Source organism: Arachis ipaensis, chromosome B04, assembly GCF_000816755.2.
Source record: "Arachis ipaensis cultivar K30076 chromosome B04, Araip1.1, whole genome shotgun sequence".
NCBI lineage: Eukaryota > Viridiplantae > Streptophyta > Magnoliopsida > Fabales > Fabaceae > Arachis > Arachis ipaensis.
In genome coordinates, this window is record NC_029788.2 from 125,659,878 (window position 1) to 125,678,325 (window position 18,448).

An 18,448-nucleotide genomic window follows, 5' to 3' on the forward strand; every position below is an offset into this window, starting at 1 on the left:
TTTCAACAAGTTATAAAATTGTTATCTTTATCTAACATCATCATTATTTTTTTTATTGTTATTTTTTATGGCTAAATATATATTTTTATGAGAAGATATTATTCACATTTTCATTATAGGAAGTACCATAATAAATAGTATTATGTATGAAAAAACAGGTACAATGTTTAATAAAACATAAAAAATAAATAAAAAATAGAAGGTTGTTATACATATAAATTTTGTTGGTATATAAATTTATATAAGTTGGTCTAAACCTAACAAAAATAATTCTCAATCTACGCGCTTCCCGCCAATGAGCTTTAGCTCACATGGTATATCTCCTCCTGACAAAAAAAAATATTTCTTTTAATGCTGCATTTTTTTCTTCTTCTTTTTTATATTTTTTTTAGTTAAATGAATGTAAATTCATCATTTTTCAAATAACTTTTCAGTGTTATGTGTTTCTTCTTCTTTGTTTGATTTTTTTTTATTTTTATTCTTGTTAAAAGAGAAAAACAAGAAGAAACTTGAGAAGGTAAAACAAAAAGAAAAAGATGAATAAGAAAAAAAGAAGATGGTAATGATGATGAAAATAAAAAGAAGAAGAAATAGCAGAAGATGAGTAGGAAGAAGATGAAGAGTTTTGAATTATGCAGAACTTATCAGTATAAAAACACCGAAAATTCTTCAACAATACACTTAAATATATTCGTGTTATATCGAAAATTATTGCAAATACAGAAAAATGTTTCCTCTAATGATGTATTTTTTTCTTCTTCTTTTTTTCTTTTTTTCTTTCTTTCTTTTAGTTGAATAAATGTAAGTTCATCCCCTTTCAAATAATTTTGTAGCATTATGTGTTTTTCTTCTTTTTTATTTAATTTTTTTTTGTTTTTATTCTTGTTAAGAGAGTAAAACAAGAAGAAACTTTAGAAGATAAAACAAAAAGAAAAAATGAATAAGAAAAAAAAAGATAATAATGATGATGAAAAAAAGAACAAGAAGAAATAGCAGAAGATGAGGAGGAAAAAGATGAAAAGTTTTGAATTATACAGAATTTATCGGTACAAAAAACCGAAAATTCTTAAACAATACACTTAAATATATTTGTGTTACATCAAAATTTGCTGCAAATACAGAAAAATATTTTCTCTAATGCTGCATTTTTTCTTCTTTTTTCCTTATTTCTTTCTTTCTTCTGGTTGAAAGAATATAAGTTCGTTCTCTTCCAAATAATTTTGTAGCATTATGTATTTCTTCTTCTTCTTTATTTGATTTTTTTTTGTTTTTATTCTTATTAAGAGAGTAAAACAAAAAAAAAAATTGAGAAGATAAAACAAGAAAAAAAAAAGATGAATAAAAAAAAGAAGATGATAATGATGATGATGAAAAAGAAGAAGAAGAAGCAACAGAATATGAGGAGGAGGGAGAAGAAGAGTTTTAGATTATGCAGAACTTATCAGCACACATACATCGAAAATTCTTAAATAATACACTTAAATATCTTCGTGTTACACTGAAATTTGCTGCAAATACATAAAAATATTTTCTTTGATGCAGAACTTTTACATTACATTCAATTCAAACCATCAACGATGAACAATAATTTCACAAACAAAAACAATATTATTCACCTACAGAATCGTAAATTACTAACGAAAACATTTCACACCTCAACCACTTGATTGGATTTAAAACAATAATCAATTTCGTTTTGGTTCATTTGACAATTTGAACTTGAATTATTCATTATCCTCGACAACAAGATAACTGTTCAAAACTAATTTTAGAGTTTGATTTCAAAAACGCATAGAACTTAGAGATGGAAGAAAACGTAGATCGAAAACGTTGAGAAAATTCGAAAATAATAACAAAATTCTTTCGAAAAAGGCAGTTATATATTCGTGTGTTGATTGAAAAGTTGGTTAGATAGTGGCGCGTAAGGTGAACTATGTTAAAGAGACTTATATGAACTTGTATAAAATAATGACTTATATGTAGAGAATATTTGTAAAAATAATTTAATTAAATAGTGTTCAACATTCAAAAGATATTTATTAAAAAAATATAAAAAAAATATTCTGTTAAAATAAAGTCAAGAACTATCTTTTAATTATAAGATCTTTAAAAGAAAAAAAATAGTATAATAGTAGAAAATAATCACCGACACTTATGACCGTGTAAGAATTAAGAGTCAATTGACTGTGTTTTACGCGAATCTGTTGGGTGTGATTCATATTGTATGTATTTTCTTCCATGACAGTGGGCTTATATATCTTTGTAAGGAAAAGTCTTTGGATAATTGATAACGACACTCATCAAGTGCTAAGTTATTGGTGGCTGAAAATTTTGACGTTTATTTCTTTTGATCTCGCACCACACTACAACCAACTCCAACACTATATATTTGGAGAACCAAGCTTAGGACACAATTTGATTCGATATTAATATTATTCTTCTCCTTAATTTACCTAACGAGATTTTGTTTTAATCAAACGTACTCTTTGTTAATATTAAAGTGAATAGGCATTAATTAATTAAGAAGTAAGTGAAATTTTTAAGTTTTTAAAGATAAAATACATTAAACAACATTTTAGAATCTTACACCTTTTTAATATATTTAAATGGTTCGTATTTTTTGGACACTCGTTAACAAAAAACGAGTTGTAAATTTATCACTATTCATAAATATTTAGCTTCAACAATTTTAAAACTAAAACGTTTAGAAAAACTATTGCTAAATCTATTTTTAAAGAATAGAAAATATTGATAAAGAAATTAATATAAATTTATACCTCTTTTTGTGTCCTTTTTTATATATATAATTTTTTAATTTAAAAATGTATAAAAAAATATATACAAAAGCAACATACAATACAATCTGGCTAGAAAGGAATGACAGGTTGTTCCGAAATCACGCATCCAGTTTGAAGGAAATTATAAACAAGTCATTTGCGTTTGCCGAGGAATGGATTGGAGGTGAACCATTTGGTTGTTGACGACCATGCCAAAGATAACTAGGAGTTGTTTTGTATTTAATATTTTCATGATCTTGTAGCTCCTTTCATTGCTCCACTCTATTGTGTTGAGCTCCCTTTAATTCAAAAAAAAAAAAAAAAAAAACAAACAAAATCAACATACAATAATACTAGAAATATCCCTTCTCTTTAATCAAAATCGGAAACTTTAATATCTAACTTGGAATCTCATCAATGCCATTGGCTTCTATCATTACTTCTCATCCACAAATAAAGGTCCACTACATCAATACCCATCCCTACAAAATAATGCACTTTTTTCCCCTTCCTTTTTGGCCACTTATAAAACCCCCTTATTGCATGCACTACATACTCAGCAAACGTGTAATAATTTAGAACATTCTCTCTTAGCTTCTCATTCTCATACTCTTTTATGTGTTTCCCAATCCTCTATCATGCTCCATAATATTCCCACAACAAAACAATGAGTCTTAGAAATATAATACCAACAACACTTCCTTCATCCTACACTCTCAAACCCCGTTGTGTAAATTACATAACTACCCATAATAATCCATCATCTACTAAACCAACCACTTACAACAACTTAAGCCTTTCCAATCAAAACACTCATCAACAAGCCACATTACACTTAGAGAAAATGATCAATTTAGAAGACCACAATAGTTTCTCTTCGTCATCATTTGAATCAACACCATCAACATCTTCATTTGGCATTGGAACTTATCAAAATAAACTTGGTAAGAGATGGAAGGAGTACCAAGGAATGAGCAATTGGGAGGGTTTGTTAGACCCGTTAGATGATAACCTACGTGCTGAAATCCTACGGTACGGTCACTTCGTTGAAGCTGCATACAAGTCCTTTGACTTTGATCCTTCTTCTCCAAACTATGCCAACTGTAGATTCCCAAAGACAACACTTTTTGAGCGTTGCGGTTTACCAAACACAGGGTACAAGGTAACCAAATACCTCCGTGCAACTTCCGGCATTCAGTTACCGAACTGGGTCGACAAAGCACCGAGTTGGGTGGCAACACAATCAAGCTACGTTGGTTATGTCGCAGTTTGTGACAACAAAGAAGAGATCAAAAGACTTGGTCGGCGTGACGTTGTTATTGCTTTTAGAGGAACAACCACATGTTTGGAATGGCTAGAGAATTTGCGTGCCACACTCACCAACCTACCATGCAATCCCATGGACGGAAAAACTATGGGGTGTCATGGTAGTGGGGCCATGGTGGAAAGTGGTTTCTTGAGTCTCTACTCTTCTTCCATCCCCGACAACCCTTCCACCCTCAGTTTGCAGCAGATGGTCAAACAAGAGATTGTCAGGATTCTCCAAGCTTATGCTGGAGAACCCTTAAGTTTGACCATCACTGGCCACAGTCTAGGGGCGGCATTAGCTACGCTGGCGGCATATGATATAAATACCTCCTTTCCCAGACTGCCCATGGTGACGGTCATTTCTTTTGGTGGGCCTCGAGTTGGCGACCGGAGGTTCCGACGACAGTTGGAGAAGCAGGGGACAAAGGTTTTGCGAATAGTAAACTCCGAGGATGTTATCACCAAGGTTCCGGGTTTCGTGTTTGATGATGACATGGCAAAAGAAGGAGGTATCCATGTGGCAGGATTGCCGAGTTGGATACAGAAGAGGGTGGAGGAAGCGCAGTGGGTGTATGCTGAAGTTGGAAAGGAGTTGCGCCTATGTAGCAAGAATTCTCCGTATCTCGGTAGCACAAATGTTGCTACGTGTCACGAGTTGAACACATACTTACACCTTGTTGATGGGTTTGTGAGTTCCACGTGTCCCTTTAGGGCCACTGCAAAAAGATTTCTCCAGCGGTGACAACCACCATCACCACCATAGACTGATGGTCATCACCATAGACTGATGATGCTAAACTATATCTAAATAATCATAAGAGAGAGAAAGAAAACAAAAATAGAGAACATATATCTAATTGTTATGGTTAATTAACAACCTAATTGTAATTATAAGCCTAGGGTAATTGACAAATTTTTTAAGCAAAAGTTTAGAAACTAATTAACCTTTTTTTTTTAAATGTAAAATGTGTATATCTGAAATTATTTAATAGATTATATATAATTATAAAAATATTTGATAACAACAAAGGATTAGTAAAAAATAGTTAGAATTTGTTTTATTTGATATTTATTAATTATTATAATTAATTAATAAACATGATTAAATCAATATGAGATTAAATTAAATTAATCTTTACATATTCTTTGCATATATTTAGTTGTCTAGCCATACAAAAAAAATGTATTTTTCAACAAATTTTAATTTTAGGGATAAATAAAATTCTTAAAATGTAATTTGCAAGGCAAGACGGTAAAATTAGAAATTGTTCTTGCAAGAGATCAGAGAAGGTGGACAAAAGTTGATTACGAAATCACAAACTCAAACAAGACATTTAAGGGATTAACCAGAAAATTATTGGCTGAGCAGCTATATACATCTTAAAAAAAAATCATATATATTTACTCTTCACAAAAATAGGAACATATATAATAAGCTAGCTTTTATGTTACAAAAATAAATAAATATTTTACTACATAAAATAGACAAAAAAATAATATCGTGAGAATTTTTTAGCTAGGTATTCTTATTCTAAAAAAAATAATTACATATTAAAACTAAAATTTAATCTAATTTCTATATACGTTGAAACTAATGTAAAATTATAAAATGTATTTTATACCAACACATCCAATTAAAAAAAAAAAAAAAGAAAAACATCAATCACATTGTGGGAATAGTCATTGATTCGTCAGCTTTCTGAATTTCAATTAATTAGCTTGTGGTGTAAAATTATTGATCATTAAGGCATATATATTACGGAGTGGATTCTCTCCAGTTTTTTTAACAATTGATAGAATATAGTGTGATCTATCACCTTTGATTCTATGAGTGGGACCAAAAATAAATAAGAGGAAGAGAATAATAAATGGTTAAATTGAACATTGGATACCATCCAATTTTTTTCTCCCTGGAGAGGATCATTTTCCTACATATTATGCTCTTAAATGTAGTTTAAATGAGAGACGATACTAACCTACAAAATTGAAGTATTGTATATTAGTATACAGTAACAGTATAGAGACAAAAAAAAATTAAATTTTATTTTATTTAACTTTTATTAATTGTCGCGACAATTAATTAAAATCAAATAAGACAAGTTTTGATTATTTTTTATTATTTTTTTTATTATCAAATATTTTTTATTACTATCTTATATTATATGATCTAACATATATAAAAAAGAAAGTTTTTAAACATCTAGAAGTATATATATAGGGTGTGTTTAGAATATTCTTTGAAAAATAAAAAAAAATATTTGATTTGGTTGGAAATGAAATCTTGTGTCTAGATATTTTACGAATAAAAAGCTATTTATTAGATTACATACATTTGATTCCTTTGTTATTGAAATCCAATGATGGGATTTGGTAAGAACAATTAGTTGAATTTCTAATTTAATCATTTTAAAGATTCATTTTAAAGATAATATAATATGAATTTTAAATTTCAAAAAGACAATTCAAATCTGATTTTATATAACCATTCCGTACAACAAATTTAACTTATAAATCAGTTCAAATCAGATAAGATCACTTCATAATTTGATTATTCCAATCACAACCATATAACTATTAACTATAAGTTTTTCACAAGAGTAGTTAGACACTAAACTAGTGATTAGTTGCCTTTGGGATTTGCTTCTAGTAGTTGGAGACTAACTTTTAACTTTTTTGTTGCCTTTGGGATTTGCTCCTTGGTTTGAAGTAGGACGGTGCCAACTTGGAGGCATTGTTAGTTTGTGAAAATTAAATGGAGAATGTAATACATGCAAATTAAATAAATGCAACTATAAATTTGTAGTTATTAAAAAAAAAATGGAGCAGAGGAAGTAATATACAGGTAAGTGTCTAAATTTTTTCTACAAGTATTTGGATTCTCTATTATTCTTGATGTTCCTTTGCTTTGTACATGTTTATCAAATCCATTTTTACAGTGTTCTGATTGGAAGATCATCTAAATAAAGAACTAGATAAAAATATTTCAATTGAGATCCTGTTTGGTAAAATTTTTTTAAAAAAATATTTTTTCTCCTAAAATGCACAATCTTATTTTAATTTTTTATTTCTGTTTAGTAAATTAAAAAAAAAATCATGTCTCTAAAAGTACATAAACTAAAACATTTTAAGTATGCAGTCCAATAAGTACTATAATATAAATAGACTTTTTAAAACTGGCCAACTATGTTTTACAAAAACTTATTAAATAGTATTTATGAAATTGTTGAAGAAAAGAAGTAAGAAAGCTTGTAGTGAGAAACCAAGAAGCAAGAAAGCAAAGGCAGAGTAGAGAAAAAAGAAAAAGATGAGAAGAATATGATGTAACTAAAAAAAGCGTGTTATTAAGAGAATCTGTTATCAATTATACACCGAATCTTTCTATTTTATAGCCAAGAATAATTAACTAACTTACTCTAGCTAATTATATCTCACTCCCTCTCCCTCCCCTGTGGCCCAAAATTTAGAGAGGTTTTTGTGCTAACCTAAATTTGCTCTTGAACTTGCTGAATAACAATGGAGATAAGGGCTTAGTTATAATGTCTGCTATTTGTACTTAATCTGGAATATGAGTAACAACAATCTATCATTGAATCACTTTATTCCTTACAAAATATAGATTCAATTCAAAATATTTTGTTCTCTCATATAATATAAGATTATAAGCTAATCATACAGTGGATATATTATCACAAAAGACTGTGGGAGATAAAGTGTAAGGCTGCTGTAGTTCACTAAAAAAGATTTGAATCCATACTAATTCAGAAAAAGTAGCTGCCAACGCTCTGGATTCGGCCTTTATGGAGCTTCTGCAGACAGTGAAATGTTTTAAATATTTTCAGGAAATCAAGTTTGCTCTAAAGTACACACAGTACTTAGACACAGATCTTTTATCATCAACATCAGCAGTTCAATCTGAATCTGAAAAGGCAGTTAAATGAAGATCATTAGTCTTATGAAATTGAAGAGCAAGATCAACTATACCTGCTAAATATCAAAGAATACGCTTTGTTGCCATCCAATTATCTTGGCTTGGCTTTGACATGAATTGGTTGATTTTGTTTATTGCAAATACTATGTCTCGTCTTGTGATAGTGACACATTGAAGTCCCTCCACAATTGATCTAAACAATGTGAGGTCTTCAAAAGGAGTACTTGCATTTGCTGATAGTTTTGAAGAGTTAATCATGGGAGTGCTAACCGATTTAGCTTCTTACATACCAACCTTGCATAATAATTTTTTTTATGTATTTATTTTAATTGTGAGAAATTAAATCAAGTGATTGAGTGACAGTCTCGATGTCAAGAAAGAAGTTTAAGTCCCCCAATTCGTTTATAAGAAAGGTTGAATAAAGCTGCTTTAAGACAGAAGTGATTTCAGTGTCATTGTTCCTTGTCACTAATATATCATCAACGTATATGAGTGTATATATATATAATAGAATTAGAAGAAAATTTTGTAAAAAAGAAAGGATCAGACTTAGTAAAGGTGAACCCGAATTGTTTTAGAGCAGCAATAATGGTGAGATACCAAGTCATGGGGGCTTGTTTTAAGCCATAGATGACTTTGTGTAATTTACACACAATATGGAGATTGGAGTGTGTAAAATCTAAAAACTAAGACATATAAATGGTTTCATTTAGAATACCATTTAAAAAGGTATTATGGAAGTCATATTGTTTAATTTGACTTTCCAGCCCTTTGATAACGCAAGAGTGAATATCACTCTTATAGTGACAGCCTTAATTATAGGTGAGAATACTCGATCGAAATCAATCCCAGTAGTTTGAGTATAACCTCTTACCACAAGACGAGCTTTATGTCTCACAACCTGCACCTGAGTATTTTTCTTCAAGACAAATATCCATTTGCAACTAACTACCTTTCCATTTGATCGAAGTAAGGAAGCTCTACTAAACTTCAAATCTTGTGATGAACTAATGCTTTATATTCTATCAATAATATGAATTTTAAATTTCAAAAAGACAATTCAAATCTGATTTTATATAACCATTCCGTACAACAAATTTAACTTATAAATCAGTTCAAATCAGATAAGATCACTTCATAATTTGATTATTCCAATCACAACCATATAACTATAAGCATATAATTTTTCACAAGAGTAGTTAGACACTAAACTAGTGATTAGTTGCCTTTGGGATTTGCTTCTAGTAGTTGGAGACTAACTTTTCAGTGGGTTGTTGCCTTTGGGATTTGCTCCTTGGTTTGAAGTAGGACGGTGCCAACTTGGAGGCATTGTTAGTTTGTGAAAATTAAATGGAGAATGTAATACATGCAAATTAAATAAATGCAACTATAAATTTGTAGTTATTAAAAAAAAAATGGAGCAGAGGAAGTAATATACAGGTAAGTGTCTAAATTTTTTCTACAAGTATTTGGATTCTCTATTATTCTTGATGTTCCTTTGCTTTGTACATGTTTATCAAATCCATTTTTACAGTGTTCTGATTGGAAGATCATCTAAATAAAGAACTAGATAAAAATATTTCAATTGAGATCCTGTTTGGTAAAATTTTTTTAAAAAAATATTTTTTCTCCTAAAATGCACAATCTTATTTTAATTTTTTATTTCTGTTTAGTAAATTAAAAAAAAAATCATGTCTCTAAAAGTACATAAACTAAAACATTTTAAGTATGCAGTCCAATAAGTACTATAATATAAATAGACTTTTTAAAACTGGCCAACTATGTTTTACAAAAACTTATTAAATAGTATTTATGAAATTGTTGAAGAAAAGAAGTAAGAAAGCTTGTAGTGAGAAACCAAGAAGCAAGAAAGCAAAGGCAGAGTAGAGAAAAAAGAAAAAGATGAGAAGAATATGATGTAACTAAAAAAAGCGTGTTATTAAGAGAATCTGTTATCAATTATACACCGAATCTTTCTATTTTATAGCCAAGAATAATTAACTAACTTACTCTAGCTAATTATATCTCACTCCCTCTCCCTCCCCTGTGGCCCAAAATTTAGAGAGGTTTTTGTGCTAACCTAAATTTGCTCTTGAACTTGCTGAATAACAATGGAGATAAGGGCTTAGTTATAATGTCTGCTATTTGTACTTAATCTGGAATATGAGTAACAACAATCTATCATTGAATCACTTTATTCCTTACAAAATATAGATTCAATTCAAAATATTTTGTTCTCTCATATAATATAAGATTATAAGCTAATCATACAGTGGATATATTATCACAAAAGACTGTGGGAGATAAAGTGTAAGGCTGCTGTAGTTCACTAAAAAAGATTTGAATCCATACTAATTCAGAAAAAGTAGCTGCCAACGCTCTGGATTCGGCCTTTATGGAGCTTCTGCAGACAGTGAAATGTTTTAAATATTTTCAGGAAATCAAGTTTGCTCTAAAGTACACACAGTACTTAGACACAGATCTTTTATCATCAACATCAGCAGTTCAATCTGAATCTGAAAAGGCAGTTAAATGAAGATCATTAGTCTTATGAAATTGAAGAGCAAGATCAACTATACCTGCTAAATATCAAAGAATACGCTTTGTTGCCATCCAATTATCTTGGCTTGGCTTTGACATGAATTGGTTGATTTTGTTTATTGCAAATACTATGTCTCGTCTTGTGATAGTGACACATTGAAGTCCCTCCACAATTGATCTAAACAATGTGAGGTCTTCAAAAGGAGTACTTGCATTTGCTGATAGTTTTGAAGAGTTAATCATGGGAGTGCTAACCGATTTAGCTTCTTACATACCAACCTTGCATAATAATTTTTTTTATGTATTTATTTTAATTGTGAGAAATTAAATCAAGTGATTGAGTGACAGTCTCGATGTCAAGAAAGAAGTTTAAGTCCCCCAATTCGTTTATAAGAAAGGTTGAATAAAGCTGCTTTAAGACAGAAGTGATTTCAGTGTCATTGTTCCTTGTCACTAATATATCATCAACGTATATGAGTGTATATATATATAATAGAATTAGAAGAAAATTTTGTAAAAAAGAAAGGATCAGACTTAGTAAAGGTGAACCCGAATTGTTTTAGAGCAGCAATAATGGTGAGATACCAAGTCATGGGGGCTTGTTTTAAGCCATAGATGACTTTGTGTAATTTACACACAATATGGAGATTGGAGTGTGTAAAATCTAAAAACTAAGACATATAAATGGTTTCATTTAGAATACCATTTAAAAAGGTATTATGGAAGTCATATTGTTTAATTTGACTTTCCAGCCCTTTGATAACGCAAGAGTGAATATCACTCTTATAGTGACAGCCTTAATTATAGGTGAGAATACTCGATCGAAATCAATCCCAGTAGTTTGAGTATAACCTCTTACCACAAGACGAGCTTTATGTCTCACAACCTGCACCTGAGTATTTTTCTTCAAGACAAATATCCATTTGCAACTAACTACCTTTCCATTTGATCGAAGTAAGGAAGCTCTACTAAACTTCAAATCTTGTGATGAACTAATGCTTTATATTCTATCAGCATAGCTTCCTTCCATTGAGTGGATTAAAGAGTAGCTATGACAGATTTTGAAAGATGTGGTATAATAGAATTGTCATGAGTATTGATGCTGGCAGGTAGCATCTTTGGTTTTGTACTTGCTATCTTGGATCTAGTTTATATTGGATGAATGTTATCAAAGACAATGTGATTGGGGGATAAGACAGTGTTAGCAAAGGGAAAAGCAATCTCAATTGTTAAGATAGGAATTGGGTCAGTGAAAAATAAAAAAGGAATAAGAGAATTTTTATCAGGTGTTGAATTAATGTCTTGATGTCTCATTGAAGCACTTGGGGGAATAGAAGTAGAAGTAGGTGGGCTAGCTATAGGGTTTGATTAAGGTGTTGTAGAGATAGGAAAAATATCAATTAAGAGGGAGGAAGAATGACAATAACTAAAAGCATCTTAGTAGTAGTACATGTAGAAGTAGTACTATCATAACTAGGATTATTAGCAATAAAGAAACTATTAGAAAGACATTTATCCTCATGAAACACATCTCTAGATATTATAATTTTTTCAGTAGAGGTAATGCATTTGTATTCTTTTTGAGTACTGGAATATCCAATAAAACTATACGGTTGTGATCATAATTCCAATTTATGTTGATTATAAGGTCTCAAGTTAGGGGTGATAAAACATCTAGTTCAAGAACTCAGCAGTACCCCCGCACTTTTCAACTTTGGACTTGGATTCCATGATACAACAGGGGTTATCGGGAGTACCTTTTAGATTTGGGGCCAGAGATACATAGGATATAGGAGCTCTAGCTAAGTTTCAAGTTGGTCAGCTGGGATTCTCCTTCCACGAACTCTCGACCTAAGTAGATAGTTTGGAGCACGGTAGTAGTAGTCGTAACTACCCACGCGTGCTTCGAGGGGTCATACTCAGAAGTTACCTTCGGGGGGCACTGCGTCGTCTCTATCCGTTGTGCCATGTTCCTCTGGAGACAGTATGGGAAAAGAAAAAGGGATGAGAACCTAACGTCTCAGTAGGAGTGCTATGCAACACCTCCATATCTATCTCCAGCCCACGTGCAGGATTTTAAAAGAAAGTCGTACGATATGACATGTAATATGAACCTCTTGTAAAGCGTAAAACATATATGTAAAAAGGAAAGAACATAGAAAGAGAATAGAAGGATAACATCTTAAGTAATATCAACATAATCATAAATATATCTTAAAAAAAAACATAATCAAACTTTTCATTCATGCTTTCTCCTTTCTTAACTTATAACTTTTATGGAAGGTATTGAGCTCAAACCGATATAAAAGGTGGGAGTCCCCTTCCCTTACCGAAGGATCATTCCCTCAGTTCAATTTACAATCAAGGTTATTTTAAGCATACATAAAAGAGGGTCGTACAAGAAGCATTCATGAAGATGGATAAAATTAGGATATACTAAATAATTAAATGTAACATGGTAAAAAGTTATGTACTCTCAACATTAAAGGAATATAAATGATGTGAAAAGTCATGTAATTGCACAGGATAAAATTAGGATATACTAAATAATTAAATAAAACATGGTAGAAAGTATGTACTCATGAGTCAAGAGATTATGAATGACAAAAATAGATAGACATTGTCAATATGGATAAGGGATGAGAAAAAGGTACTTAATGCCATGAGACATATGAAAGATAGTAACCATGCATGGATGGAAGAAAAATAACTAGAGCATACTACATGCCAACATAAAGTGAGAAAGGCATAATTCCCTACTCTTTTTTTTCTAACGCTTCTTTGAGCTTGCCTTTTGTATTTGCACACAGAATATATTTTGTAGAGAGAGAAGGGAGAGGTTTTGGTATTTGAGAGAAGTGATTTTCTACCTATAGGTGCACCCCTATTTATATACATTTGGGGATAGGGTGATTGGGATAATTTTAATTTCAAACCGAGGGTGGTTACTAGATTCCTATCCATAAATTTAAAATTCTAAGCCTATCTCCTAACTGATTTTCAAATTTTGAATTTAATTTTGTTTCTAGAAGAGTGGTTGTTACATTATCACCCCCATAAAAAAAAGAATTTGTCCCCAAATTCTACATCCTAATTCGGTCGATAAAGGTCATTAGTAGGATGCATAGTGATTTGGATATGGGTTAGCTAATCTTACTAGTAGCGGAGAGAGATATGAACAAAAGAGAAGCACCAGTATCATTTAGGATGGTTAAAGGATTCCATTAATTGTGCATTTACCCTCGATTCGATCTTCTGACTCGTGGACTTCCTTGCTGCTGAGGGCAAAGACTCGCCCTTGACGCTGTGGTGGATTGGCAAGGGGTGGGAGAACTGCTGGGCATTCCCTGGCGATATGCCCCGGCTGAAAACACCAGAAGCAGACATTTTGTCTGGCAAGGCACCTACCCCTATGTTGCTTCCCACATGAAGCACACTCCTTGAGTTCGGTGGTCTTTGGTGAGGCATCAGTGGAAGGTTCCTGGCGATCCGTGCCCTGTTGAGGTTGCCTTCCTGTAGGTTTCTCAAGAAAGGCCTTCTTCTGCGGCGGCTGCTGAGATAATTCTTGATTCAGTTGCCTTTTCTTGAAAGCCTCGCTTCTTTCCGACGCTAGTTTTTTGGTGCATTCTTCGATCACCTGGCACTTGCTAACGAGGGAGGAGAACTCCCGGATTTCCAGTGGGGCTATAGCGGTTAGAACTTCTGCCCTGAGCCCTCCTTGATACTTCATACACTTCCACTTTTCATCTGGATTAGCCTTATACATGGCGGAAAATTTGCAGAGTCTTTCGAACTTCTCTGTGTACTCTGCAATACTCATCCTATCTTGCCTCAGCTAAAGAAACTCCATCTCCTTGGACTCTCGAACAGAAAGGGAAAAGTACTTCTTGTAGAAAGCTTCTTTGAAGGTGGCCTAACTAATATTTGTTCCCGCATCCTCCAACAACCGTCTTGCTCCATCCCACCAGAACTCGGCATCAGCTTTGAGCATGAAGGTAGCGTAGCTCACTTGCTGCTCCTCAGTGCACGGAAAAATTGTGAATACCTTTTCTATTTCAGTCAGACATTCTTCTGCCATATCAGGGTCGAGGGCTCCACGGAACTCAGGCGGACCAATCTTCTTGAAGTCAGCAAAAGTTGTACGGGTCTGTCCCACCTCCAGCCTGGGAATATTAGGATCCTTGTCCCCAGTGGACAGTTGCTGGGCCATCAGAATGGTGGCTTGGGCCTGCTCCTTCATTGCCTTGGCCATCTCCTTCATGTGCTTTGCTAGGTTTGATGAGCTCGAGCTCGAGCCACGTGGGCGTCCACGGCTTGCCATATGTCCCCTGTTTATGGATAACCATAGGAAGAAATTTTATTAGCCATACCTCTTGGGACAGAATCCCTAGGATTGACTTTACTCTGATACTATTAATGTAACACCCTAAGTTATATCCTATCTTTGAGGGTCTTTAAATAAGATGGCACACTCGATAGAGAAAGAGACTGAACTTAATCGTTACGCAAGGAAGGGAAGAAGTACGTGTGAAGAGGAAAACAAGTAGTACTAAAACGATGATAAATATGAAATAATAAACTTATGCATGAGTACGGTTCAAAATAAAATGCTTAGAGGTAATTAAACAAAGAAAAGAAACTAATACGTCATAACTAATTTCGTTGGAGAGGCTCCCATACTTGTGTCCTATCCTATCCTTGGTCAGGACCCTTCAGTTATTCACGTATCGAGGTATCAGTGATTTTCCTCCAACACCTTTTCGCGCAGTGAAGATCTGGTTCCGTTGTGTGGGATGAACTAGGACTCGATGGGCGGCTGGGATTCTCCTTCCACGAACTCTCGACCTAAGTAGATAGTTTAGAGCACGGTAGTAGTGGTCGTAACTACCTACGCGTGCTTTGAGGGGTCATACTCAGAAGTTACCTTCGGAGGGCACTGCGTCGTCTCTATCCGTTGTGCTATGTTCCTCTGGAGACAGTATGAGAAAAGAAAAAGGGATGAGAACCTAACGTCTCAGTAGGAGTGCTATGCAACACCTCCATATCTATCTCCAGCCCACGTGCGGGATTTTAAAAGAAAGTCGTACAATATGACATGTAATATGAAGCTCTTGTAAAGCGTAAAACATATAGGTAAAAAGGAAAGAACATAGAAAGAGAATAGAAGGATAACATCTTAAGTAACATCGACATAATCATAAACATATCTTAAAAAAACATAATCAAACTTTTCATTCATGCTTTCTCCTTTCTTAACTTATAACTTTTATGGAAGGTATTGAGCTCAAACCGATATAAAAGGTGGGAGTCCCCTTCCCTTACCGAAGGTTCTTATCCCAAACGTTTTGGCGATCACCTTCCCTTACCGAAGGATCATCTCGATCGATCACCTTCCCTTACCAAAGGATCATATCGATATCTTGTCTTTGGGGTCACCTTCCCTTACCGAAGGATCATTCCCTCAGTTCAATTTACAATCAAGGTTATTTTAAGCATACATAAAAGAGGGTCGTACAAGAAGCATTCATGAAGATAGATAAAATTAGGATATACTAAATAATGAAATGTAACATGGTAAAAAGTTATGTACTCTCAACATTAAAGGAATATAAATGATATAATGATGTGAAAAGTCATGTAATTGCACAGGATAAAATTAGGATATACTAAATAATTAAATAAAACATGGTAGAAAGTATGTACTCATGAGTCAAGAGATTATGAATGACAAAAATAGATAGACATGGTCAATATGGATAAGGGATGAGAAAAAGGTACTTAATGCCATGAGACATATGAAAGATAGTAACCATGCATGGATGGAAGAAAAATAACTAGAGCATACTACATGCCAACATAAAGTGAGAAAGGCATAATTTCCTACTATTTTTTTTCTAACGCTTCTTTGAGCTTGTCTCTTGTATTTGCACACAGAATATATTTTGTAGAGAGAGAAGGGAGAGGTTTTGGTATTTGAGAGAAGTGATTTTCTACCTATAGGTGCACCCCTATTTATATACATTTGGGGATAGGGTGGTTGGGATACTTTTAATTTCAAACCGAGTGTGGTTACTAGATTCCTATCTATAAATTTAAAATTCTAAGCCTATCTCCTAACTGATTTTCAAATTTCGAATTTAATTTTGTTTCTAGAAGGGTGGTTGTTACAATCCGATTCACCTGATGCAACTCTATGACAGTAAAATAGATCAATGCCGTCACAGACCTCTATAACACTGTGTGCCATAGTTCTAGTATCTCAGGATGTACTACCTGTACGACATCTGGCAAGCTGTGTGGCTTTCATGCGAACTATAAAGAGAAATGGTTCTCTAATGTCATCATGAATAGTAAGAAGACAAAATAGCGTAACAATAAAAAGCTTGAAATGTTTAACACTCACATCCCCAATCCGAAGTAAATTTATCCTCAGTCTGCAGTGTGCGACTCGAGGTACCTTCTCATTCAATGTCCTGACCACCTGCGACCCAAGACATGCTATCAACAACAATCATAAACTGCAAAAATAGTAATACACAAAACAACTATTAACTTTGAGTACCTCATCGCCAATGGTCAATGAAAGATGTCAAACCCATCAGGCCTAAAACCCAAAAACTGCTAGAAGATCCATGACTAGAGGAGATGTAATGGACCGGCCAACTTAACCACGTACTAGTTGGCCAAACGGTACAAGCACCGGTATAACCACGACAGAGTGGCGGATCCCCAGCTATATCTGTCCATGTCCTCTAATCTCGCTAAGTACGGAAGCCACCTAATATGCATGTGTATACCGGACTTGTCACCGAAGAGCTGCGTCGATAATAGCATCATGATGTATGCTCTCACGTATCTCCTGTCTGTCTCTTCGTCTGCACCCTAGGGAAGGTCACTAATGTCTCCTGCATCCAAGTGCACTTCACAGTGGATTTGTCGATACCGTTCGCCGGTGGTAACACACCCAATAACTCCTCGAACCAAGTCCATGCTGAAAGACCGCCATCAATGTATCGCTCGAAGTCCGACAGACATTCGCTGACATACTGTCCGTCAATCAGGAGCCCTAACTGGTATGCTACATTCTGTAGCGTAATCGTGTACTCCCCGAATGGCATGTGGAAAGTATGCATCTCCTGACGCCATCTCTCAACAAATGCACTCACTAATGGCTCATCCAACCTAATCCGGTGGTTGTTGAGCCTCGTGAGATGGGCTAAGCCGGCCATCTGTAGGTACGACATGATTTTCTTGTCTAGGGGACATACCATGCTGCCTCTTCGTTCTCGTGATACATCGGTGGACTGCACGACGATAAAAAATTCTTTAAGAACCATAAGAATTTAGAAAACAAAAATTATCTAAAATGGATTATTCTAATAAAAAAATACTTTAATGTAACAGATATTACAAACCTGAACATAGATAAGTTAATATTTAAGAATTATATTAAATTAAATTAAACCAAATTAACCCAAATTAAATTAAATTATAACGGAACATAGTTAATCTAATATTTAAGACGAAAAGCTAAACCCTAAACTATAACTAAATTTGTATTGCTTTGTTAATCTTCTACTGCCCAGTTAATCCAACACTAAAAACTTAAATTAAATTAAATTAAATTATGCTTCGACACCATCGCAAAATTTCTGTAGATCCATGGTCTTTGAGAGCAAGTGTTGGGGTTCATCTATTGTTTTGCTTTCGTTGCTACCACAATCACTAGGAAAAGAGGATGTAGAAATATTTTTCTTTCATGTCTGGTTTTTGTTTTATTTTTTAATTATCTGAAATTTAAAATTCAAACATTAAAATTAATTAAATTTTGATATTTGATAAATTTAAAAGGATAATATTTGTGAAAATCAAAATAAAATACTTAAACTTTTTT

General features: G+C 33.2%; 2 protein-coding genes across 2 annotated transcripts; one reads left to right on the top strand and one right to left on the bottom strand.

The window, feature by feature from the left end:
• On the top strand, positions 3,351–4,972 carry LOC107637225 (phospholipase A(1) DAD1, chloroplastic-like). Its single transcript, XM_021120233.1, has one exon. It carries the CDS (start codon positions 3,445–3,447, stop codon positions 4,825–4,827), a length of 1,383 nt encoding a protein of 460 aa, XP_020975892.1. The 5' UTR covers positions 3,351–3,444; the 3' UTR covers positions 4,828–4,972.
• LOC107637226 lies at positions 13,766–14,374 on the bottom strand. Its single transcript, XM_016340660.1, has one exon. It carries the CDS (start codon positions 14,372–14,374, stop codon positions 13,766–13,768), a length of 609 nt encoding a protein of 202 aa, XP_016196146.1.

Coding starts and splice junctions, on each gene's coding strand:
- LOC107637225 (XM_021120233.1), top strand. CDS start 3,445: ATGAGTCTTAGAAATATAATACCAACAACACTTCCTTCATCCTACACT.
- LOC107637226 (XM_016340660.1), bottom strand. CDS start 14,374: ATGAGTATTGCAGAGTACACAGAGAAGTTCGAAAGACTCTGCAAATTT.